The sequence below is a fragment of the Melospiza georgiana genome, chromosome Z, assembly GCF_028018845.1.
Source record: "Melospiza georgiana isolate bMelGeo1 chromosome Z, bMelGeo1.pri, whole genome shotgun sequence".
Lineage (NCBI taxonomy): Eukaryota > Metazoa > Chordata > Aves > Passeriformes > Passerellidae > Melospiza > Melospiza georgiana.
The window spans coordinates 65,138,081-65,165,469 of NC_080465.1; the positions used below are offsets into that span (position 1 = coordinate 65,138,081).

The 27,389-nt window shown below is 40.8% G+C and overlaps 1 protein-coding gene across 1 annotated transcript in view; it reads left to right on the plus strand.

The window, feature by feature from the left end:
- Positions 1–15,837: 15,837 nt before the first annotated feature.
- Positions 15,838–27,389, plus strand: part of MCTP1 (multiple C2 and transmembrane domain containing 1) — a 216,127-nt gene continuing 204,575 nt past the window's right edge. Inside the window, 2 exon segments of the mRNA XM_058043874.1 lie at positions 15,838–16,174; positions 16,176–17,096. Of these exon segments, the coding sequence (XP_057899857.1) occupies positions 15,860–16,174; positions 16,176–17,096 (1,236 nt within the window). The 5' untranslated portion in view covers positions 15,838–15,859.

Sequence of the window (27,389 nt, forward strand, 5' to 3'; positions counted from 1 at the left end):
TCATCAGCTTGTAAAGATCAGGAAGACTATGTAGTCAATTCAGATGAATTACTAAATAAGAATCACACCATCACTTTTCCCTAAAATCTAGGATATTTAATCTACTTAGCACATGTCAAACAACATTTCATTGTAACTATCATTCCAAAAAATGTTGATGGTTGATTCCTCTGAGCTTGTGCAGACTGCTGACGTGGTGACCCTTTCATGTCGGTCCTACAGAAGGTCACACAAGGCATAACCAAAGGCAGAGAACAGAGGTGACATATTCCCACTCCCATGTGTAAGCAGTGCTAGAACATCTAGGGTAACTAACTCTGGGTGCAAAGTACAGCAGCGAGGGCCATGTTATTTTTTCCTACCCAATAGCGAATTTCCAAAGTTATGATGGTGGAGAATATTGGTGTATTCCAGGCAGAAAGTTACTAATTAAGTGCTTTATTGTTTCAGCACATCTTTACAATTTGATCAAAATTCTACACAGGAAATTTGTAAAGGACTGGATATGTCATTTCTAGGGTGTATTTATGCCGTCCCAAACCACTTGATGTCAGGTGGTGGTTTTATCTTCCTATACATAACAATACACTGAGCACTGTTGTGCATATTCACTAAGGAGAATGTGTCCTGAATTAAAATGTCATTTATCATATATTAATTCAGATGATTGCTTGAAGATGACTAAGAGGGTTTCAATGACTGCAACAAGAGAGAAGGAACAGAAAGTCTAACTACAAATTCCTTCAGAATATTGCTATCTTTATTGTACCTCACCTTGGTTTAACCCTAAAACACATGTTGGCCTGAATTCAGCTAAGAGAAATGTCATTTTCACTTAGTTCGAAAGGGGATTATCCTGCTCACTGCCCACATCCACGTAGGTGCACAGTCTGGAGATCTTGGTGGATGGCAGGTTATTTAGGTCTCTGCAAGGAAGCAGCACAGTAGACAATCCCCTGTAAATTCTAATTACATGAGCTACAAAGCAGTGGTAATGATGGATGTGGACAGCAGGCTTTCTCAGCATGTGACAGTCTGCTTTTATTAAATAAACGAAACCTGCAGCCTTGTCCACATATTTTATTGCCAGTCTCAGTCTAGTGCCACAGGGCTGTTTCAAGTGGTAAAAATGTGAATTTGGGGTCCTGGTGCAGAATTTCTTATGCAGAAGTGAATTTGCTAGTGTACAGAAAATCTCCTCATACAGTATCATGGCACTCACATTCTATTTCTTATAAAGTGTTGCCCTCTTCCCAGTAGGCATTGCCATTTATTTTGGACAAAATAATTGCTGGCAGTATTTTGTCATTACTCATTGCTTTCAACTTGTAAACAAAATACAGGCCAGCTTTCTTTGTGTTAATGAAACCAAATAAGAAAATGGATCTGCACACCAGATCATTACAGCACTGAAAGTTAAAGGCGGAGAAATGTTTTTTATGGACTCTATTCCACACCATCATTTGTCATTGGAAAGCCAGTAATAAAACACTAGAAAGTGCAAATTAGAAAGATCTACTGTAAACCTTACATGAAAAGTGAAGGTTATGGACTTCATATTCATGTTGGCTTCTTTTCCAGAATCAAAAATCATGCATATCCCAGGGAGTATGAATTTTACATCTTCTTAGTGTTTAGAAACATGACTGTCTCAGAAACAGGAATTTGAAGGCTAGCAGGTGAGGGTTGTGACAGAATAGGCGTACTTCAGCGTCCCAGCCTTCACGACCAGTGATAAAGAACATTATTTATTCCTATGGTGTTTTTTTCCTATGCAGTTTTTAGGCAAATTGAGCAACTTGCCAAGGAACTTTTCAGAGAGGAATGGTACTAGTCTATAGCATCTTGCATCTAAGGTGTTCTGGGTCACTAGTATTACGCCTGAGGTGGTGTTAGCAATAATCCAAAACATCAGAGATGAAAAACGCTGCATTCTTAAACCCCTTAAAAGTACAGTGTTGAAGAATAAATACATCCAACCAATACTGCAGCACAAGGAGTAAAAAGGAACAAAAGAAGGACTGCTCCTGTTACCTGTAGTTATTTTTTGTCCTACTGAAGTAGGACAAAACTCATAGTCTGTATGAGTTTCCTCTATGTGCCAGTGTACAGTTAAATACCTTAAGATCAAATGATCAGGGATTCATGGCATAGTTCTGTCCACCAATAGCTAAACAGTGCACACCTGTCACCCTCCAAGAGTATATAAAACTGTGAACACTACGATAGTTGTCACTGCTCCTCACTTGTAGCTATTTGTGGTTTTAAGTGAATACAAATGAATACTTTTTAATTTATTTGTTTCATGGACTGTAGTCTCCATTTCTGGGATGCATAATACATCAAATGATTTTCAACAACATCCCTCATTAGCCCTTTTGATGTATTTGAAAATGTTCCCATAAATTTCATTAGAACAAAATTGTTTTTCTTCTATGCATAATTAACTCTTTGACCAGCTGTTATCACTGGTTCTTTGAGAAAAAGACAAAAAGAGCTCATTGTGAAAGAAAAATCATTAAACCTAGTTCCTAATTTCCTGCTAATGAATGTATTTCTCATGGATACTTTCAAGGATGGAGAAAATATCACCAGGAGAAAAAGCACATCTGTCCTAAGTAAGAAACAATGGAAGTATTTTTTGAAAAAAATCTTCAAATATTTAGGTAGCATAAGCAAGCAGGGAAATGTTCAAATGTTGATTAAATGAATTTTAAACTTTTACTTTGTATCATAATATTCCTAAAAGTGTTCTGACACTTTGAACTTATATCTGGTACTCAGAGTTGAAATGTGTTATGACAGAATGTGCAACTGATTTTGACAGAATTTCTGATTTCACTTGAAATGAAAAGGCAAAGATAACTCTGAAAAAGCAAACTAGTCAAAAGAAGAATTAAGGAGATTAAATAACACAGATAAGAACCAACAGAAAAAGGCAGAGCTGGATAATTACAGTGCTGGAAAAGACTAATTGAAGTGAAATGATGGAAAGGTCATTTGGGCAGAGAGAGCATTTGCAACGTGATTAGGAAATATCACAAGAAGAACTTGGGTATTAGAGGATAAAAGCAGCTTGCCCACCCTCCTTATTTTAGGATCCTGTTTGAAGTCCTATCATGCTCTAGGAGAGAGGTAAAATTCAGCACAAATATGTAGACTTGAATGCCTATTATATCACACATTCTGCACACAATGACCCAAAAGAAGACAAACAAATATTCACTATTCTGTTCCATGGGGACCAGAGAAGGAACAAATCTCAATGGGGAAGTTTATCATCCTGCATAGAACAGCAAGGGCAGCAGTCTATTAATCTTGAAAGACCAAACCCTTCCTATGCAACCATAGGGTGTGGAAAATCTTTCAAGTAAAACAGTAATTTCTGTTTTCCTTACAAATTCCATAAAAGACCAGGTGCTAAGGAAGCCTCTTGCATGTTGCACAACCAAGCTGGGTTGCTCCTAGAATAGAAGATCCACGTTTGTTTCCTCAATGCTAGATCCTTTGGCTTGTTATATAATTCCAAACACCTGCCATAAAGGATAGGGACAATTAGGGTGACTCTTTGCAGGTAAAGATGTGGGACTGATACTTTATACTCTCAGCACAGCTATCAGACAACCATTATGTTTTTCAGTTCTCTACAGAACCAGTTCTTGTCCAGCAGAAAACACAGTACAAAGTGGGGAAACACAAGTGAACCCTCTTAACCAGGTTTCATCTGTATATGCAAAAATATACATTCATACGTAGTACAATTTCACATTCTTAATGGAAAATAAAGCATCTTTATAGGTCTTTGTTTAAAAATAAACATTATTTATTATCTTTATGATTCTGTGATACTGTGATTTTTTCATTATTATATTACCTTTTTTTTCACTTGAGAATATTCTCATTAGAGATGACATCAATTAAGACCACCACACCAAGTAAATCATCTTACACATACTTTTTTTCCTTGTTTTGATATAGTCTACCTTTTTTTCAGCTATTCTACTTTTTTCTAAATTTCTGCTTTTCCAACTCAAGTTCTCTGATCATAACTTTCCAGACAAAGCATACTTCTTAAATTATTTGATCAAAGTAAGAATGCTGCCCTGCAAAGTAACAGATAGAGATTGGTAATACTTACTCTGCTGCTGTGTAACTGACAAATTTGCTTTTAATAGCTTTGCAAGTAAAGTTATTTTTATGTTCTGCAGAAAATTAGCTTACCTGAATTGAATTATGTGGCTGCTGCCAGATTAGGTCCTCTTATTGGTAGATAGTCTAGCTGAGATAATTTCTTAAATGCAATACAAAAAGGAACAAGTAACACCTAGTAACAGAAGCAAAATTCATTAAAATATTAATTTTAATACAAAGGTGGAAGGTGTTTTACATATAGGAGAGGTGTTCACCACCTCAGCTTGGTTTCATGTAGTTGCTGGGATAAAGAAAAGATGGCAGGGGCCCTGCCATGGCTTGTGTCTGTATCACCCATGGGATAAAGACAAGATGGTAGGGGCCCTGCCATGGCCTGTGTCCGTATCACCCATGTGTTAAAGACAAGATGGCAGGGGCCCTGCCATGGCCTGTGTCCGTATCACCCATGTGTTAAAGACAAGATGGCAGGGGCCCTGCCATGGCCTGTGTCCGTATCACCCATGGGATAAAGACAAGATGGCAGCTGCTTCCTGCGGTTGGCTGCACCTGCCCACGACAGGGGAAAGAGCTGCAGGACAAGCCCCTGAGAGCTGGATAGCATGCATTGTGAGGCACTTGACTTCACATGGGCACAATCCCACGTGGCTGCTTCTGGCACTGCTGCTTTTGACCTCTCTGCCCGGCTCTGCTCAGCTCCCTTTAGCTCAGCAGCTTGAGCTCGGCTCAGCTTGGCTCCTTTTGGCTCTGGTCAGGCTCGGCTGGTCTTGGGCTTGCTGCTTGGCTTCATGCGTCACTTCCCACACTGGTGCTGATTTTCAGCAGATCTTGGAGCTGCGTTGCCACTTTTTAACACCACATCTTAGAGCCACGTCTTGAAGGGACAGGCAGAGGATGGGCAGCAGCACCAGAGGATGGGATCTGCAACAATCTTCCTGCTGAGGAGAATGGAACAAAATAGCTCACTTCTCCCCACGGAGAGGGGTGCTCACTTTCCTTGCCCTGGGACAACTCCCCCAGTAATGATGAGAATGGTATGGAATAGCAACCTAGCCACACCCACACGGCACTAAGCTCCACCCCCCACAAACTAGACAAGAAAAACATCAGATTTATTGTGATTTTTCATTTGCAATGAGTCAGCTATGCAGATACAGAGATATAAACATATATACAGAGATATGATGTTGGCTCCCAGGGACAACAGAAATTCTGAAATGCTGAAGTTTTGAAGTAGAAAATAATTTTTTATTTGTGTGTTCTGCTGAAATACTTAAAAGCAATCACGAAAATGTCAGACACAGCTAGATCAATCAATTCCATCACCTTATAAAAGCATCAAATTACCTTCTGCAAAGCAAATGTGAGTTACTGCAACTGCAACATGCCCCAGTGATTGACCTATGATGTACCAACCAAGCTCCATGATGCTTCACAATTTGACAGATGTGAAGGGGCCAAAAACTTTCAGGAATGCTCAAATGCTTGTTCTTAAGGCTTTAAAGTATTCCCTAGTGCATAAAATTGTTGGACCGGAAGCTAAAATGTTTTTTCAGCTTCATTTTCAGAGTTTGTCTCAGATGTATTCACAGATCTAAAAATTCTGCTCTCTTCATTCCATGTAAGACAATTCTACAGTAACCACAACAATTGTTTAGACACAATTGCTTTGGTTTTGTCTTTTATTTTGCCTTTTAGAGTAAGAAAAGAAGTTAGCCCTGCCTGACAAGTCATTTCAGATCAGTAATGAGTATAAAGAAGGATAAGCTGTAGTTCTAATGCCACACCAAGGAAAACAGATGCTGAACATTATTAGGTACCTATTCTTCCTGATTGTGTACAACAAAGTCCTAGGTTAACATGCTGGAAGGTATTCAGGTTGCAGTTATGAAAGAAGCTCACACGAGAATGCACATACCCAGGACTCAACATGTAAGATGAAGCGCACATTTTGCACCTTGGATTACACAGATTTCACAACTGATCTCAGTCATCTCTAGGCCACTTCCACAGCACTGATCAATTTACTGAGATTTTTGTTTGGTGGGAAAATCCCAGGAGTCATGCCTAATTGGATAATAAGAGATTCAGATGTTCAGATTACAATTTCTCAAAATGAGCAGGGGAGAAAAATTTGTTTGTGGTATGAGATTTAAATGACTAGTGTTAGCTTCATGATGCTCAAAAAAATTATTTCTGCTCTGATAAGGACACATACTTTCCAAAGTATACAATGTAGAGATTACATACAAAACCATTTCAATATTCAGAAATATGGAATACTTAAAAAACTTACTTTAGGTGAACTTATGCATAATCAATCTCCAGCTAATAACCAGATAATGGGATTAATAACGGGCTACAAATTCTCCTATTTCTCATCAAAAGTCTTCTTCAAATTGTGAGATTGCAAAAAATTGTTAAATTGCCCAAATCATACCAGTTCTGGTGCTCAAGACAGACTTAATTTTTCAGATCTCTGAGACTTTTTTTTGTGTTGAGTTCTCAGTGTGGCTCGCTGTTTGGAAGTTCACACATGCAAATAAAGTGTGTGCAAATAGGAGCCAATCAACAACCATCCTGGCATTTTTAATGCTCAAATCAAAAATATAATAGTAAAATATTTTTTTGAAGTTTGCATATGCATGCAGATAATTTCATAACAAACTTGCTGCTTGTATCTATCATTTAAAAATTAAATGCAAAAGAGTACTGAGAAAATATCACTTTGCACTCACAGCCCTGAAAATCTGTCTGCTGATGAATATTACATTTGCAATCTGGATTCTGCTCTGTAGGTGACTTTGCAAGACCTCAAAAATCAGTTTTGTTTGGGCTTGTGCAGAATCCTGTGCACCAGATGGTTTTTTTATTGAACTTGGCTCTCGAGTAGCTGGCCACAAATTAATATGCATTTTATCAATGCTGTAAAATGTGTATCGTGTTAAGTCACTCTAGCTTGCCTTTGATGTTTTTTACTCCTTTTTGATAATCAGAGGTTTCCTCTGTCATTCAATTTAAGAAATGCATTTATGGACTTAGAAAAATTTGGCATCAGAAAATATATGGTAAAAGCAACAGAACAAATCAAAGGTATAAACAAATGTATATTTGCTATGAGTTTCTTATCGAAGCTGTTAATGAGAAAAGTGAAATTCAAAATTGTATTAGACAATATTATGTACAAGAAAATTACCTATTATTTGTAAGAGTCTCTGGCCACTCAAAGTATACTTAAACTATAATGAGTATTTTTAAAGTACTTGGTATAAATTAGAGATAGGAAATACAGACAATACTTGAGGAAAAATCTAGCAATGTAGTTGGAAAATAGAATTGGTCCATCAAGACCATAAAGTCTTTGCTTTCCAGGAATCTATGTAATCACTGAGAACAATTTCCATCTTTTTGTCATCTGTTGCAATTTGTCTTTATCAGAATAGGCACCTACATTTCACATTGCCTAATTTACATTGGGTAGGGATGCAGGCACTAGTAGTCACCTATTTAATTATCTATTCCCACATGTGCATTCCATCACAATGAATTTAGGATTGTATTTTTAATACTCTGCCCACTGCAATTATATCTAGATCAGTTTTACTTTTCACTGCTGCTCTATGTTTTATGTCCACAATGAATACTGGGGATATAGGCTTGGTCCAAAAAATTAGGTTAATTTTATCAAATTAAGTGTCTATTGCTCAGGAATGGGCAAATCTGTGGAATATGGCACTAAATAGATTGGGAACATTTTTCAAAAAGGTAACAGAAATCGGGTTTTTTGTATCCTTTCCCTTGTATCAATAAGCAACAGTTTTTTAAGGTAAATTACATAAGGCTTAAAGCAAGCTCATTGCATTTTACTGTTAATAATCACCTGTCAAGTCTGCACAGCTATCGATGCAAAGTAAGCATATATACATATATATATTTTGAGTGTGTAACACAGCCTCGGTGTACAAAGTGTACTCCTGTCTTTTCTCCACCCACGCATAAGGGGGAATTAGCAGTGGGAAGCTGCTCCATCCACCTCAGGTGCCCTGCTATTCCCAGAAACATCCTGGCACGACAGATAAAAGCAATGCCAGTGTTAGTTATCTGTGACTAAAGTTATTCTTCCCAAAGAGGCTGTACTGTTTTAGACATATCTACACATCTTACTTTCATATTACCTTTCCTAGAAATTCAATTCACACATCTTACTTTAAATATCCAAAATACCAACAGGATAATCAAGGCCCACAGCAAAATAATGGTTAAAAAAATCACTTTCATAAACCCTTTAAAACAACTCAAATCATAAAGCAGTTGTGTAGCAATTCTTACCAATGGGAAAAAAAAGAGAATTCTTAGAACTTAGAGTTACCAAATATGATTTCATTCTCTGGGGATTACACTGGAACGTGCATTCATATTTAATTGCAGTTCCATTACTAAAATAAAAGCAGGCATCCTAGGGATATTTATTTACACTGTTATTTTCAATTTCCCTGCTCTAAACCACAACCCGAGGGGCAAGAAAGACTTCACAGTTTTGTGAATAACCATAGGATTTCCAGAAGGCAACCACGTGTGGGAGCAGGCGCAGAAAATGTGAGAGGTGTTGTCTTCTCTGTGACGAGAGAGGAGGAGAAGCACTGTCTTTTCTTATCCCTACAGGCTGTTGGAGGTTTGTTCATCTGACATTTGGTGCTGTCTGAACTACTGACAAGTGGTTCTTGCTCCAGTATCATGTGCTCTGAGGAAGCAGTTAAGTTATCTCTAAATTTGTTGCAGTCTTGGCACACTCCTAGTGAAGCTGTTTAGGCATGGAGTGCCCAAGGATGAGGGATTACGGCAGGAGTGGGGAGTGGATCTGCTCTGAGAATGTCCACCTTGACCTGCAATACATGCTCGCTGCAAAGCAGGGAGAGGCTGAGCTCTCTCAGTTACCGGAGTTTAGGAAGAGAGAGCCTCCCCGTTCCCATAGCTTCCAACTCCCTGACCAGTGTGGGAAGAACAAGCTGATAGATAATGTGGCTGTGGAAGGAAGACAGTCTCCTTGATGAGCAGATCACAGAGCAAAGCAGTGACTAAGAAGTCTGGGGTCCATTCTGTACATTTATTAGCAGGTAGGAGGGCAAGGTGGAGCACCTTGGGATGAAAGCCTCCTCGAACCTGTGCTGTTTGTACTGCACAGTGTGCACTGCTGGCACCTGCTGGCATGGAACCTGTGCACCAGAAGCAGCACCACATGGCACTGCCCATGGATATGGGACACTGAGGGCAGTCAAAAGCATGTCTCAGGTCTAAGGGCCCAGACCTGTGCCGCTGCTGACTTGTCCACTATGGTATCAGCAGAGCTGAGAGAGACAGCATGTATTCTTGTTACTGTTTGAGCATTAAGGGAAAGGAATAAAGTTATCATTTGCCTTCACTGGTCTCTGGGGGCAGAATATATGCTCAGAGCTATTTCTCCTTTTATCATTCCAAATTCACAGGTTATGTGATAGCAGCAGGGACCGAGTGGATCAGTGGATGTGGTGACTTAGTTGGTAGGAACAGTTCTTTTATTCCTTCCTCCATTCCCAAATGTGCCTTATGTTTGGATTAATGCAGCCACAAGGGATGCAGACCAAAGAAGAGCAGCAGATGGTCTTGTTATTTTATCCAGCATGCAGGTGATCAGCAGCTCTGAAAGATGTAAAGAATGGGGAGAACAGAAAAGCAACAAGGTAAACTCAGGCAACTGCCCAAGGCTCTGTGGCTATGTGAATGGCAAAACCAAAGTGGCACCAGTAACTTTTGCCAAGGGCTAGTCATTGTTCCGAGAGCCAGAACAAAATAAAAGTGGAATAAAATAAAAGTGGAATAAAATAAAAGTGGAATAAAATAAAAGTGGAATAAAATAAAAGTGGAATAAAATAAAATAAAATAAAATAAAATAAAATAAAATAAAATAAAATAAAATAAAATAAAACAAAATAAAACAAAATAAAATAAAGTAAAATAAAATAAAATAAAATAAAATAAAATAAAATAAAATAAAATAAAATAAAACAATACCCAAATATTTTTAAAGAAGAAGCAGGAAAAAAAAAAAGAAAAATATGAGAAGCTCTTAGTAGTGAATAAACTAGGAAAGACAGCTACAAAGATGGGTCCTAGCACTGAGAAGGATTTTGGAGATGATAGATAAAGAGAAAATGGTAGCTTTGTCATGTCAAATATCAGAATATTTGGGCTATGGTTAAAATCTTGTTACTCTAGGACTGCTACAAGGGGTTGTTGCAAAGAGAGAGAGTACTTTGGACCTGATAGGCATAAAAGATTTGATAATCAGAAGGCCTTGGCAAGAACAAGCAGAGCTTTGAAGATTACAAGAGGATTGGATCAAACAGGCAACAGGGAAGAAGCTTGAATCAATTTCTGCAAGGATACGAGATGTTTCAAAATGTATATGTTAGTTTGTGTGATGATTAACTCAATCATTGTGGTAAATAATTACTAGCTTTCCTAGAATGGTCGAGAAGCATATGTAGGCCACAGAAAATTTGGATTCTGATCACCAGTCACCTCTCCCTGTCTCTCTCAATCGCCAATAAGGGGCCACCTGAAACAAAGCTTCTCAAAGCCTGAAAGGTGGCAGTCAAATCAGATTGCAGTTGAAGGGATACATCAAAGCAAAAACCTTATTAGAGGATATTCAATTAGAGCACAGTTATACAGTTACAGAAATCTCTTCTGATTCTCGGTGCTGTCAGAAATTTTTGGGGAAAAAAAGGGAATAAATATGGAGACAGCCAAATTGAAAAAAAATAAGTACAGAAACAGCCAAGTGATATTTTATTTGGGTAAGTTCACAGGCAGCTAGAACAAGAAAGCTGAACTTGCAGATAAAATAGTTAAAATTAAGAACCGAGGTATTTTTGAATTCCATACCAGATAGCTTTCAATATCCTCAGACAGGGAAACAGCTTCAAGAATATGACTCAGTGGAAAAAATCAGCCAGCTATACACAACTAGATTTATAGTTTGTAGAAGCCATGCCGTGTAGCTGATAAATTCACTCCTGGTTGAAGAAGCTCAAAATGTACCAATAGCAAGCAGTAGAAATGCAGACAATGATTTTCCAAGAACAGAAGTTTTGCAGAGGAGAGGAAAAATATGTATTTAAAATAATAATGCTGTCTTAGAAAATCCTGAGTATCCATAAGGAAGCACTAAAGGGTTTTTTAGGAAAAAGGCTGCAATTATCTTTGGGAGATGCAGAGCAGATGGGTACATAAACAAGTCAGGTCCAGGCCTAGTATAATGTCAGATCATGGAATGTTCAGATTGAAATGTGGTAAAGAGAGAAATTTGAGGTCAAACTACAAGGGAAAACTTGACATAGTACTGAACTCATTAAAATAACTGAGTTTAGAATGGACACAATTGTATCTCAAGACAGTACTCCAGAAATTTAGAAGTCAAGAAATATTGCTTATTCCTTAAAATGCATTAAACTTCACTGGCCTACTATAATGTGTAACATAAGACCATGTGATGAACTCCAAAGACTGAAAAATGAAATATTTACATCCTGTGCCTGAAATTACTATGGTCTATGGAAGAATTTATTTAAGAAAAGACAATCTAACACAAAGATATATATAATACGTTCAAAACAAGAAAGAGTCATAATGTATGTTTATATAGGTTGTTTTCTTTATATTAATAAAGAATGTATTGCTCTGTATTCATACTTTATCACTAATTCCTGAACAGAAAGGAACCAAAGTAGAAACTGATACGAAATTATATTTAAAGGAGCTCAACAGTTTGATGAAAGAACAGAAGAGACAGTGTAATTCAGATTATATATATATATATATATATATTTACATGCAAGCTCTAAATGATTCTCCAATCAACCTTTTCTTTTCCTGCTCCTCCTTATGCCAGTGCCAAGATGAGGAGGAAATGAAGGAGATCACATGATTCTTCTACAGTCCTCCATTTCAAATGGAATTGAAATTGCTTATTGCAATGTAGTGCCACTTGTGGAATCGGGAGGCACTGTTAAATGTCAGCAATATTAATGGAAAAAATGATATAATGCTTGTATCTCCTTGGCATATTGAGAGTATGGAATGCTGTTGGAAGGGGAAATTATTTTAAGCAGAGATAATCTGTGATTAAGTAAAAGTTTAAGAAAGGAAAAAAAAGTAATTCTCTCTGAATTCATTCAGCAGCAGTCGAAATAAACATAGGTTAAGTATAAAGACCAGTAAATGTTCTGGGTGTTGCAGTAGTTGGTGTACATATTCAGTTCCTCATACATCTTTGTAGAGTCAACAGGAGACACTTGAAAGAAATTGCAGGAATGGAAAAAGGTTCACCATTGGTAATGCTCCAAAAGAGACATGAAAGCTGGGACTACTGCCAAAAAGATTCACTCTGAAAACTTTTAAATTAATACTGTAATTTAAACCTGACATTACGGGCGCTTAGTACTAATACTGATGATGAAAAACTGGGCCAAAACTCATTTTTTAAAAAAAGAGCTGTATGTTCGGTGGTGCAATCTGAACCATAGATTCACAGAATGGTTGGGCTGGAAAGGACCTTAAGGGTGATCTTGTCCCAATCCCCTGCTATGAGCAGGGAGTTGGAACTTCCCACTAGACCAGTTTACGCAGCACTTCCCACTAGACCAGTTTACTCAGAGCCTCTTCCAGTCTGACTTGAATGTTTTCAGGGCTGGGGCATCCATATCTTCTCTGAGCAGCCTGCTCCTGTGAAGAATTTCTTACTAATACCTAATCTAAACCTACTGTCCTTCAGTTCAAAGCCACTACTCCCTTTCTGAGAGTGAAATGCCAGCTGACATCAGAAGGAGTGGCAGATCTTGATGCTTAGGGGCAGCCTCCTACTTCTCAGCTGTGAGAATGTCTTGCTGGATTTCTCACCATTGTGTGTGGACTGGCATGTGGGCTGACTACATGATTTGGAGTGCTGCACATGGCTTATACAGACCAGCGCTGTGACTTGGTTTTTCTTTCCTTTATTCCCAGAAGCTGCAGTAGACCTTCCTGTAAATGTCATTAGAAGAACTGTGTCAGGGATCAAAAACAACAGTCAAACAAACAGCTACAGAACATGAAAAGAATGTGGTTCCAGGCTGAGAAGACCACAATCATGCTCAGTCTTTGAGCCTAAGGCCATCTTTAAACAAATATCATCTCCATAAATGTCTGGTACGTATTGTAAAATATCAACATGTTTGCTGTATGTGAATGATGGGAAAAGGAAGGGTGTTTCAAAGAGAGGAGTTAACTAAACAATGAAGTATATTTCTAAATATAGATATGCATATATAATGACCTAAATATCAGAATCAATAAAGTAACTTTGTTTTCAAGAAATAAGCAAAACCAAATCTAACATTTTCATTTGATCTAAAACACTGGAGAAATTTGGGGCTTCGGGTCATAGGCTGCAAAAGTATTAGAGAGTAGTATTTTTAGTGCTTAGCTTTGAGTAGCACATTTGTTTTATAAATTTAAACTACTAAGAGTAATGACACACACACACACACACACACACACACACACACACACACATATATATATATATATATATATATATATATATGAAGTATAGTTCTGAGGAGACTGATAACTATGTTCCTCAGAAAATGGTCTTCCTTTTTGACATGTATAGTTAATATGCTGGAATAAAGAAGACATTCTTGATCTCCTGGGGTTTCTGTTTGAAATACCAAATAATTCTTTTTGTTGTCACTGTTGTCCTGTTCTATTTTAGCTTTCAAAATATTGAAGAAATATGGCACAAAGAAATATTTTCAGATACCCTGGTTTATAAGGCTAATAAATGTTTATCTTTATATTTAAAAGTATTGTTCTCACCTGTACAGGTGTTAAATCCATGTTATTGTTAAGTACTGAGATTTCTGTTTGAATGTAGCTTGAGGTTTTGCTGTGATCTTTCTGCCAAATTCTGTTTCAACTTTAACAAATGAATTTAGCTCAAGTAATTCAATGTAGAGAATGACTCACAGCGCTATAAAACTGCTTATGGTGACCTGATCTGAATTAATTTTAGAATAATCTCACACTGCCTGTTGCAGCATAGCCATTTACCCATTTACTGTCTTGTCAGCCCAGACAGATTTTGCCCCGAGGACAATTAGTGTTTCTGCAACTAAACAGGTGAAGATACTTTGACCCTTTTCTTTGTAAGCAAATCTATTTGCTGGTTGTATAAAAAGGAGGCAGGCTGGACAGATTTGGTAATGATACAATTTTAATGTAAGGAAAGTTTATGCTGGCTTTTGGGGATAAAGAATTAGGAGGCCTGTCAGTATGGTACTTGAAACCACTCAATGCACGGATCATAAAAACACAGCACAAGCCACATGGAGGCTTGTGTACACTCCTCCCAGACTACAAGCTTCCATGTGCTTCCAAGATTAGTTACTGAAGGGAATATGTCTATATAAACCACAAATTTCTGGTCCTGTTTTTTTTTTTTTATAGGAAAATGTGATCACTGGTTAAAATAACTGTCATTTAAATGTATGAGAGCAGTTCAGTATTCTTAGTAAAGTAAGATCTGCTGAAAACACTCCTGTAGTCTTCCTGTATCTGGTTTTGTGAAACATCATCACTTTAACAGAAGACTTATCTGAAAATCTGCTTATTTTATGTTTTAAGTATAAGGTGGAAATAGAAAGAGTCAAACACAAGGCAGATACATATATTGAAATATATTTCAGCCTTTTTCACTGTCCCCAGTGCAGCTGGCGAACAAAATTATTTTTTTATTCTTTTGATTCCTGTTCATTGAGTAAACTCATTGTTTACAAGAAACTTACAGAGTTTTCATTTTAGCAAATTCCTTGTTTGATTTAAAGATGTCAACTCAGATATTTGGACACATAAACTTGCTCCAGACCTTGATCCATTTGACCTTTGCTACCTCATGCTTTTGCTTTCAGGTAGTTAGAAGCTGATTATTTGGATTCGCTGTGAAGGATCAAAGTCAGTTACTTATCTGTCATTTTCCATCCTAAAACATTTTGGTTTGTTCTTTTTGCTATGACTATCTACGACTTTTGTTTTGGTTCTAAAATGTCACTTAATTGGCAGGACTCCTCAGAAATAACCGCCAGCGGTTCAGAGGTTGTTTAGGCTATTTTCACAAATGCTCTAGACTGAATTCCCAAAGCCCTCATGATTTGGAAGGACCCATTTTATCTCAGTATTTTTAATTTTCCTCATATTCTGTTCAGCAAAAATTATACTGTCAAATGCCTGGTTGCAAACTTTATTGGGGAAGTTAAACAAAGGAGGCCAAATCCTCCATTGTGAGAAGTGTCTTTTTAATGAAACCTGAAAGTACACTGCACAAAGGTATGGCTCACTCTACACAAAAAGATTTCTTTTGCTTGTTTGCTTCATGGAACACAAAAGATTTGTTCTGAAATCACACTGCTGGTATGATTTTAATTAAAAAAGAAACATCCAAAAATGCAATGACGGGGCTGCTAGTACAGCATGCTATGATAAGAAAACTTTGTCCTTTATTTAAAAAAGACGAGAACGCCAGAGGAGCTGAGGGTTTGTTCCACCATACCTGGCGGGTCCTGCACTCAGTGCCCGCCGCTGCCCAAGGACAGAGCCAGTGACGAGGCCCGCATTTCCCCAGCGCTTTCTGTACATGTATGAGGAAATCCCACTGAACCTTCCCTCCACAAAGCTACTGCGGGTCGGGGATGATGCATGCTGCACAGGGAGCCTCCTCCCATTCCCACCTTCACCCGCGGATCTGGATGTTTCCCGGCCGCGTGGGGAGCGCAGCAGCCGGGCGCCCACACGCCGCCACCCGCGGCCTCCCGCCCTCGCGAAGGGGAGCCCGTCCCGGCCGCAGGAACAGGTGGGGCGGACGGCAGGGCACAGCCCGCCTGCCGGGCCCTCACCTCGTTGCCGCGCTGTCTGCGTGCGAGCCGCTGCTCCCCCTGCACCTCACCCAGAACATTTTTTTTTTGCCAGGCTTCGCGCCGCCCGCCGCCACCGAAGGAGCACCCAGGGTGGTTGTGGGCTTAGGGTGGCAAACTTTCTGCCCAGATGGGCCAGGGTGGCAGCTTCGACCTCCCTTTCTGTTCAACATCACGGCTGCAGCACCATCCTCCCTCGGGGGCGCCACGCTGAGCGGGGGGCGGTGCGGTGGAGCCCTGCGCTCGTTCCGGCAGCGGGCGCCGCTCCGTTTCGGTCCGCCCCGCACCGGAGAGAGCGCGGCAGGCTCCGGCGGGCTCTGCTGCTGCTCCTGCTGCTGCTACTGCCGCCGCCACCGCTGCCCCCGTCGCAGGAGGAGAAAGATGGAGCCGGGCAAGGAGCCCCGAGTGACCGCGGGGGAGAAGCCCAGCGAACCAGAGCCGGCGGTTTCCTTCCAGGCCCGGCTGTGGAAGAACCTGCAGCTGGGGGGCAAGGGCCGGAGCGGCGGCGGGCGGGCAGCAGCCGAGCGCCGCACTGCGGAGCCCCTCGCCCCGCCACCGCCGGCCGGCAGCAAGGGGGACCTCCAGCCCGGCGGCAAGTGGAGCGGCTTCAAGCGACGGCGGCAAGTGCTAGACCGCGTCTTTTCGTCCTCCCAGCCCAACCTATGCTGCTCGGCCGCCGAGCCGCTGGAGCCGGCCGGCGAGTCCGGCTCCGCCCTGCGCCGCCTGCGGGAGCACCTGCTTCCCCAAGGCAAGGGGCCGCCGCCCGGCCGCCGCCCGGAGCCCGCGGCCGGCGCTGAGGGGCCGGCGGGTGGCAGGGAGGGGCGCCGGCCCGGGGCGCACCTGTCCCACCAGAAGAGCTCCTCGCTGCCCAGTACCGCCTGCCTGGAGCAGCTGCTGCAGGGATCGCCCGCTGCCGGCAGGATCCAGGACCAGCGGACGGAGGACGGCGACAGCAGCGCGGTGAGTGCCGGTCCGCGTCGCCTCTCTGCGTACGGGGCCGGGTCGGCAGGTTGAGCGGGAGGGGTGGTAATCCTTGGGGAGGGGAGAGGAGGTGGGAAGGGAACTGAGGTAAGGAGATGTGGAGGGCGGCCGCTGGGGAAGGGAGCTGAGGTGAGGCGAAGGACAGCCGCGGTTGAGTCTCAGCCCTCCTCCCGCTCGCTCGCTGTTGAAGAGAGCCCTTCGGGAAGCGGCTCCGGTCCCGCCCGCATCCCGCGTCGGAGCCCTGCATTCACTCCCCCAGCACGCCGTGACAGGCGCTGCCAGCCGTGCTCCTGCTCGGCTGCAGGAGCGACCTCCCTCAGACCTTCATTGCATAAACCATGCAGAGGAAGGGTGTCTCGGGGGCTGGAGTTAGGCTTCCTTCGCTCTCACGCCTCGCAGGTCTGTGAGGGCCGCCTCTGCAGGTGTCTGCTCTTAACACACGCGGCATGGCTTTTCCTCCGGTGATCTCGGCTTTTTTGCTTGTTTGGTTATCCATATTTGAATTACTATGTCTACACACAAATGACTACCACTAGTACACATTTAATAGATTGTAGGTAATTATTTGGCTGGGTACTGTCTCATGCAGCTGTCAGTTCAGTCTGGGAGACTCGTGCTGGTTGTTGGGAGAAGGCAGTAAACAAAGCCATAACTCTTCCAACTGTCAGTTTTTAAATTGTGCGGTGAAGCTACTGTTCATAGGGACTGCTGAATCTTGGAATAAATTTGCTGCGAGAAAAGTGCAAAACATGAGTATTTTTGGATCTTGTGTAATTCTAAGCAGTCATCCACCTTTCTTAGGAATAACTGACTAATGTATATTATTATGAATTGTCTTAGGTCATAATCAGGGAGAAATGAGTAGCTGAACTAAAAGAGGTGCTCTGTGTGTTGTCAAAAATAAGCTGTATAAATGCATTTGGCTGCTGCCAGAGCAGTACCTATACTAATGAAGGATGACAGTACTTCTGCAGCGATTTGCAAGTGTACCTTGAGGTCAATGGTAATGTCCCTCTGCAGAATTCAAAGGAGTTCGTCTTCACAAATATGGGACTGACCTAGAGGTGACTATGTCACGGGGTTGCTTTGGTTGTAATCACTGGCCTAATTGGAAACTACTGGGGTTATCTCTTGTATAATGCTTATAAAGGGTTAAGATCATTGCTTATTGAGGTGGGATTATTGTGACAAGTGTCTCTGAAGTGGGCATGCAGTAGTTAATCCCTTCCTCCCCAAACCACTGGTTTACAAGAATGTATTGCATATTTTAAGTATTTCGGTACTATTTTTTGAGACAACAGGACATTATTCTGCTTTAAAGACTGCTGCATCTAGCAATATGAAAATGTGTGACTTTCTTCAGTGTTGTTCTGCTGTTGTGTTTAGTAAAGAATTGTAAATGTTTGTTTATAAAACATGTCAAATGGTTTTTAGTTGTGAGGGCATTACTCCTGTTTAGAACAAGGTACAGTCATAGCATTTGGAAAGAATACTGCCAAATCAAATCAATTTAGGCTTTCTAACACTTGTTTTTAATTAGCAGGATTATGACTGATTCTTCCAAGTGTTTTCTAGTATTGATTTGGGCTGTTCCTGGATACCAGACATGCTGGTTTCGATAATAAAAAAGCTTGCTTGTGTGTTGATGAAGTTTGCAGAGCTGCTGATTGTGTTTGTTTCAGAGCGATGATCCGAAACAGAATAGCTTTTCTGCTATTTCATAATAAGCACATTCACTGCTTTTCTCAAGTCTAAAGTATAATGTCACTCGGGTTATTAAATCTAGTTTAATTCACCAGCTTCATTGAGTTATAGGATGTTTGGGGAAGTAAGACTCCAACTATAAAGCATTGTTGTTTGTCTTCAAGTATGCCTGGTACTCTTCAGTGTTAGTTATTTGCACAGTGTTAGTAGAGCAAGGACCTTCCACTGTGGGCAGCTGGAGTTTCCATTTCAGTGTACCTCAGGAGTCAAGTCTTGCACGCTTACAGGCTGTACCCCAGGGCAAGTCCCTGCCCAACCTCAGTCATGGCCTTTACACCCTTCTGAGGTTTTGGGTTTACACATCTGGTAGCATGAGTTTGGAATAACTTTCATTTTTCAAACCCAAGTTTTACTTACACCACATGCTGATTTTAACACCTGCAGGGAACCAACCTCCAAGGAAGCTATTCCCTTTCCCCCTGTGCCCTCTGACAGTGGAGGGACAGTAAGAGATTATGAGTTTAAATAGCAATTTACTGAAATCACAATAACCACAGCAATATCAGTAGTGAGAAAAGTATATAAAAAGACGGTGTCCCACCCACAAAAGGGTGTTTATGATTGGGAACAAAAGAAAAACTGCTTCCCAAAGACAGTGCCTGGTATGTACTCAGACAAAGGCAATATGGCCATGAGAGCTGTGGTGGCTTAATGCACTCATCCCCCGGCCCAGTCCAAGTAGGACAAGCAGACCCCTCTGAATCTTGCGCCATGCTGCCACCTCATACCGCTCCAACATGTTCTGCACTCACTGGGGCTCTTCTGGGGCTTGGGCTCTGAATGGCGCAGCTGAGCTTCTGCCCCTTCTCTCTCTCTTTTCTAATATTCCCTGGAGCAGTTGTCTTGGAGTCGGCATTGCTGTCCTTCAGCACCACATCTTAAAGCTGCAGCTCAGGGGAACCGGAAAGGGACTGACAGTGGAGAGAGTCCACCTGGCTTACCCCCATCCCTTCTTCCTGGAGAGAGCCAGGCAAGACAGTGCACTTCCCCTGCTGCTCCTTGGCTTTTCCTGCTGGGACCACAGAGATGATGTGCGTGGTATGGAGTAAACAGCATTAAAAGCTCCATTCCATTTTTTCTGTAACCAAGACACAGCAGCACAGACTTACACCAGTGTCTGGGTTTTCATTGTCTTTCAGTGCAGCCTTACATGCCCAAAGATTAAAAAAAATATATCAGAATCATTAAAATGAGATTAAATTGCCTAAAAGTAAGTCAACATAAAATTGCAACTTCTTTTAAAGCATATGTAAAATTTTATTGAAATAGAGAGCAAGCAGATGCTACTGCCTCATTTGGATCAAGACTGTTGAATTCTTTAGCAAATCTGCACGCTAAAAGATTGACTACATTTCTTAAGGGAGATGGTGGAGAGAAATAAAATCCTGCAATAAGTCAATTTTTTTGTGCTTCTAAGCTGAAATAAGACAGTTGTCAGTTGTCATCAGTGAGAGGGAGCATGAGTTAGTGGGTGGGAAGACTTACAATGTAAAATGTTATCATGAAATGTACATATATTTAGCATAATCAAGCAATTTGAATTTTATTTGAACTCATTAAAGTGTGATATAACACTATTGCATTGTGCATGGACAGTCTAGCAGAGACCTAGTTTTTTCAGTATTGAATAAAGCTTCTGTTGCATTGAATAGGATTAGTATCTTGGTTTGAGCAGAATGGCACAAATAGAAGCGTAGTTTAGCAAACAATACCTATTATATTTGAGTGCTAAATACTAACCTAGTTCTTTGGTCAAGACTGAATATTCTTGGAGCTGTCTGTGAATATTTCTGGAAAGGGCATTTTAAGTGTTTATTGACAGGAAACTTAGGTTTCTTTTAAACAGTAACTGTAATGTAAATGTGTGTTTTTAGGACAAAGAAATGAACACATGTGCAATTATATATAATCCTTCTTCCAGTTTCCAAAGACTATGAGGCAGGTTTCCTTGGCCAAACTTTTCATAACTTTCCACATGGCAGCCAGTCACTGTCATGTTGCTGAGAGCCACGTGTGTGCTGCATCCTTGAAGGACTTAGATGATGGTGATGGAAGCTCCTGGGGTGTCCCCTGGATAGGAGATGACAACAACACTCCAGGAGCAATGCTTCACAGTGCTTCCAGTGTCTGAGTGTGCTGCCATGGCCCAAGGCACTGAGGCAAGGGTTTTTCTACTTGTCCCTTTTAATTTTCCTTTCCATGCCAGCTGGAGCATGAATTTATCTGACAATGCCTGTGCCAGCATGGCCTTTTTCTTTAATGTGAGACATAGCTTTGCATGAAAAGTTTTATATCACTTGTATTTTGTCACAGTAATTTAGTAAAAACCAGGAGGGTGAAAATATCCCTGTGTCTTAAGATTTGCAGTAATAGAGACCCTACAGGTGTTTCACTATCTTAATCAAAGAACATGGATCTGGTCATGTCATATTGAATCAAAAGTGAACATGAAGAGAGAGGGCTTAGGGAGAGGGTTCTTGGTTGAAGGGATGTCCAGACTGCAGTCTGACTGTCACAGTGAGAGCTCTTGCAGGCACTTCTCTCCTGTGTGTTTTCTTCAAAAATAACAATGAATCTGATAACAACAAATTTTGTAATTTCATGACTTCTTAAAATGTGTCCAGGTTGATCTATTACACCGAAAGAGTGGACAGGTTCTTAACACCTTCCATCAATGTTTCCAGTTCTGTGAGTGGCTATGTGAATAACTTAGAGGTGTGGAAGAACACTGGGGTTATTGCAGAGGGAAGATGGGGGCTGGCTAGCTCTGCTGCTCAACCTGCAATTTCTTAGCCATAAGAAAGCAAGTTTCATTAATTTTGTGACACATGAAGCTATTTGTTTCATTAATAAGCAGGGATTGGGAAACAGTGATCTAGAATATATTATACAGAGTGATGAGAGATGAGAATAAGTGAAAAACTGGAGCTGCATCCAGATACAGGGTCTTTCCCATTCTTACAAATAAAGATAACTATTAGTCAATAAAGTTGATGTAAGAAGGTGAACTGTGTGGCACAGGAGGGGGACCTGCAGAAAAAAGGGAAGTTTAGTGAGCTAGGTTGTATAAGGAGACATTGTACTTTCAGGGCAAAGAGCATTGTCTTGTACTGGGATGCTGGAAAAGAGAAAGGAAATCTTAGTTAGTAGAAAGGAGTAAGTACAGGTTGAGCTGGGAAGAAGCCTGAAGAGAAGAGAGGGAAATTTGAATTTAGTGTGGAGTGGGATGCAGAGCCAATGAAGACCAGACTGGCATACCATGCATGTTTCTCTGTCTATACCAGAATGAATCTGTACTTGGTTTAGAGCTGTGTGAGTCAGGGAAGTTACACAAGGGAAAAATTTTGTTTGTTTGTTATAATTGGCATATGTAATTGATCCAGTCAAAGAAGGAAAAAGAACAAGAAAAGACAAAAGCCTGAAATGTCAATGAAAAGCTACACAGATAATGTCACCCAAGAGGATCTTAATTGCTACTTTAATTTCACTGAGAAAGATGAAGGTGGTGAGAAAATTTGAAAACTGCTGGCTGTCAAGGATTAATTACCTTTTCCTGACACAATGCTGGTGCAAAATAGAGTTGGAGAGAGCTATTTTGCACAGGTATTTGGAACATGATTTGAGAGCAACATATTTCTGAAAATGGAGAGCAATATTTTCGAAAGCAGAAGAACACTTGCTTTTAGTGATGTGGCCACTGACACACAGGGCCTGAGTAGATGAAACAAAATGTTTAGGCTGGGTGCGAAGACCATGGAGCTGGTTAAATTACACAGAAATAACAACCAAGAGTAAAAAGCTGTTGCTGAAGTTTGTTTCTTGTAAGGCAGCTGTTGCAACTTGATCAAAGCAATTTGTTTCTTCAAGAGTTTAATTAGACATCTGATTTTGTTACAGGATGTTCTCATTGCCCAATTTTTCATTATATTAATCTCTAATAAAAGGTTAATCTTTTAGCAGTTTGAGATGTACTAATCTGTTTCTTGTGCTCCGTCAGCATCTGACCAGACTGTCAGTTTATGGTATTTTAATACCGTGTATATATATAACTGGAAGAGAAATCAAGATATGGCACAATAGAGTTGTATTTAATTATATCCTGAATGACATCTGCTTAATTAACTAAAGATCTGCAGAATTTTCAGAGAGACCTACATGATTTTTCAGTATTGGCCAGTTTGCATTTATCCTCATGTATAATATTTAGATATTTCAAAGTGAACTAATAGTGGCTGTTTATCTGTGATCTCATTTAAACTTTATTTCCTCTTCTCCACACTCTTTGCATTTACTGCTTGTGTATAAAAGTGCTTATTGTGAAATAATTGTATTAAGAATAATAGATGTTTGGATGATAGAAATTGACACAGTCCTTGCACTGAAAGATCAAATAAATGCTTATTTAGTAACAAGTGACTCTGCTGTGAAGTGCTTAAGTTTCAGGGGTTTTATCTGGATTTCAAGTAACTGTGTCAAAACTCTTCCTTCAGTGTACTTCATATGTGTGTTTCATAACCTACTGACCTGTGCTGAACTTAAAAAATTTGAAAATACTTGGTTATAGAAATAGAAACTTGGTTATAATACTAGACTTTCTTTTTTTCCCAAGAAATACTGAAAAAGGTTCCTTCCCTCTTTTTGAAATGTTGAATGCAGAAAATTAGTCATTCCTGTAAGATTTATCATCAGTTACTATATTGTTGCAGAGAGAATTACTTTCTAGCATTAAAAAAAAAAAAAAAAAAAAAAAGTTTTAAAACTGCCACTATGTCATTTAGCACCCAGTTTTTTAGGAAGTTCTAGCTTAACTGGTTTGTCTTGTGTTATGTTTATATGTTTGTCTTTTGTTTATGTTATAAATGAATAGATCCAAGTGTCTTTTTTTTTTTTCTCCTTGGATAAATTTCTGGTCTTTGGCAAGATGACTAAGAATTTGCTATTGATCTGAAGACTATATTTGCCTTTTCCTGTCTAATCTTACTATCTATCCTAGATCTTGGATATTACAAGTGTTATCTTCTAGGTAATTTTAAGAGGGTAGCTACAATGTAATCCCTGGAGCTTTTAAGCTTAAAAAAGAAATATCTTCTCTTCCTTGTAAGAGAAGGCAGAATTCCCCCAGTTTTTTTTTATGGTAGACTTAATTTACGGAAATGACAAATTAGATCACCTTTAGTCCAGTATGGAGGTTTTTTTTATGTGAAGTTTTTGTTCTTCTCAGTGTATGTTCCATTCAGTATATTTCTGTAACTGTGAACTGAAGACAAACCATAGCAAGTGCACCAGAATTATCTTGTATATGTAGAATACACAAATACCAGAATGTATTTATATGTATTGAAGTCTTATGTGGTAGGTGACTGTGCTGGTTTGAAGGTAAACTAGCAGGAGAAATTAACTCTATGCAAATACCTTGTGAGAGATTTCAGGTTGGAGTTACAATTTAATAGGAAAAATACAATAAAGGCAGAAAGTACAGCAACACTGGTTTAAACAGACAAAGTCAGAGTACTACCTGGCCCCTGTTGGTCAGGGGTGGTGGTTGCAGTCCATTTAAGCAGTAGCTGCAGGGCTGCTGAAATGATGGTTGCGGTCTTGTGGAAATTTGGGTTCCTTCCCCCTCTGGATGCCCATTTGTGGTGGTTGTTCTCCCAGTTCCAAAACCCCGGGTTATATATGGTCAGATTCAGGCAGGAATGTTCAGGACCTTCCCCAGGGTGGGGAAATCCACAAAGGATTGGTATAAGCCTTGGTATAAATCATGTGATGTTTTGGGGAGTCCTTGATGACCTAGGCCGGTAGTGCTGCCCATTGGGGCTGTTGAGCCATTACGGCCCCCTGGCAGAGATGGCCCCTCTGGGCTGGCTGTCCTTATCACTGCGAGTCAATGTGTGGAGACAAAGAAATGCTGTCCTGCCACTCAGGGTTTAACACCCAGCTTGCAGCCTGGAGCGTTGGGTGTGCACTGAGCAGCTGTTGCAAATGATCCACCATTCATCAAGAGTAACCTAGGTGGGTGTGGAGGACATGATTTGACTACACCCGTGTGGGCACTCTTCTCCTGCAACCACGACAGTGATTCATACCTTGCCAGCAAGCCTGAGGTTTCATATTTCAAAGGCTTAGGAACAGTGATATACCATCGCTGTCAAAACATCTAGTTTTGAAAGGTTCAGACTCAGTGTGAGACGTGAGATCTGGGGATAAAAATATTGCAGTACTGGGATTTTTGTCAGTAAAGGCACCTCATGTTTCACATGAGTGACTTTTGGTGAGGAGAAAGACTATGTCTTATCAAGTCAGGTAATTAATAAGGATGGTGAACAGTCATGTTCCTTTGTGCTCTGCATGGATGTTATTGATTTGCTTTTGTGTGTAGTCATTTGAGCCAATAAAATCATACAATCACAGAGTGGATTGCTTTGGAAGGACCTGAAGGATCATTTTTATGGCTTATAAAGTGATGGATACAAGTACGGTTACATGGATAATTTGACACAAAGGGATTTTTTTAAATTAGTATAATACATCTTGTAATGTATTGAATTATCAGGATTAGAGTGCATCAAGTTGTCCTAATTTTGGCTGAAGACGGAGTTAATTTTCTGACAGTTCCCATGAGGGGTTGTAGCTTGGAGCCTTGCAAGAACCCTGGGGGTGTTGTGCTACGCCATTCATGTCATCGTAGGGGGCAGGAGTAAGGGATTTACATTTCTGCCAAGAAGAGGAACGTGGCTTTGGGTGGAAGAATAAGGCACCACGTGGAGGAATACCACCATTTTGTTCCTTTTTTCCTGGGAGCAAGTGTTGAATGGGGTGGTGGAGCAGCTCCAGCTCTAACTGTGGTGCAGTCACATGGGGTTGAACTCAGTGAGCATTTTGCATGCAAATCACCCTTTCCATGTAGTGGTGCTGTTAGTATTGTTGCTGTTAATGTTTGTTTTCTTATCACATTGCTGTTGGCCAGCAAATGATTATCTCAACCTACTTCTGCCTTTTGTCCCTCTCTTACTGTCTGCGTAAAGCCTGATTTCCAGCTGAGTTTACACTAATGTTTAAAAGAAGGGTTGAGATAACAACAGATCTATCTGTTCAGAGCCAGTCAGAAACAATTTTGATTAAGCATATTTTGTAGGTACAGATCCTCCTGGTGACAATGTTGCTTGATCTGTGCATGTGGATGTGGTACCTAACTCATTCCTTCCTGTATGTGTTCCTCACAGTTCTCTTTTCCAGAATGGGGAGAGGGATCAGAATGGCTTTGTTGCTGTACTGTGTGATATACTGTATGACATTATAATGTCAAGGGCAATCAGGGTCATTGGCCATGTGTGTTCAGTGCTGCCCTTCTGCCTGGGCCTGGGGTGGTACGCCTGGGAATTCATTAATAATTGCGCCCCGTTAGAGGGGTGGAACAGGGGAGGATAATGCAGTAGCCCATGGGCCAGTTAGAATAGAAAAAGATGTAAAAACATGCTCTACAGTGCAGCCAGGGAGAGTGGTCCTTCCTGGATCTCTGGTAAAAATTAGCCACAGAGACTCAAGGGTGACCCTTGGGTTTCTGGAGTCAGAGGATCCGGCCTGCTAATCCTAACTAAAAATGAAATCCTTGCAGTTTATTGAAGGTATTTGAGCAGCTTCAGAAATGTTTGGCACCAAAGCACAGCTCCTCCTGGCTCTCTGACTGCCAGTGCTGGGCTGGATGTTCAAAGGGGGATTCCCATGCTACTGATACTACATGGAGTAAGTGGATTGCTCTGACCACCCAGTGAACTTGAACAGGAAGCAGCCATTGCTCAGGGATCTTGGAAATAATCATGAACTGGCCCAAAGGTGAAAATTGCTTAGGATGCCCCACCACATAATCAACTACCAGAAAATGAAAATAATATATGCTCTATTTCGTGATGGCTCCTGCTCTGTTATAGGAGTATATCGAAAAAAGAAAGCTTTGTTTTGGTGTCCTACATGGTGAGTCACAGAAGCTATGGAGGGACAAGGTGCATCAGGTCAGGTCACAGAGCTGAAAGCCATCCAGCTGGCTTTAGATATTGCTGAATGAGAGAAATGGCCAGTGCTGCACCTCTGCACTGACTTGTGGATGGCAGGAAATGCACTGCAGGGGTGGCTGGAACAATGGAAAAAGACCACTGGCAGGACAGAGGTAAACTCATCTGGGCTGAAGAATTGTGTTGAGACATCATTTGCCAGGTAGAGGAGTTGGCTGTAAAAGCACGTCATGTAGATGCACACCTACCCAGGAGTGGGGCTGCTGAAGAGCATCACAACAATGAACAGGTGGGTTGGGCTGCCAAGATTAAAGTGTCTCAGGTGGACCTGGGCTGGCAGCATAAGGGTGAATTATTTCTTGCATGATGGGTCTCAGCTTATCAGGGAAGAGTGGCAAAATAGAGATAGGCTTGTGATCAAGGAGTGGACTGCACCATGATAGTATGTTCCAGGTTATTCACAACTGTGAAACATCCACTGCAATCAAGCAGGCCAAGC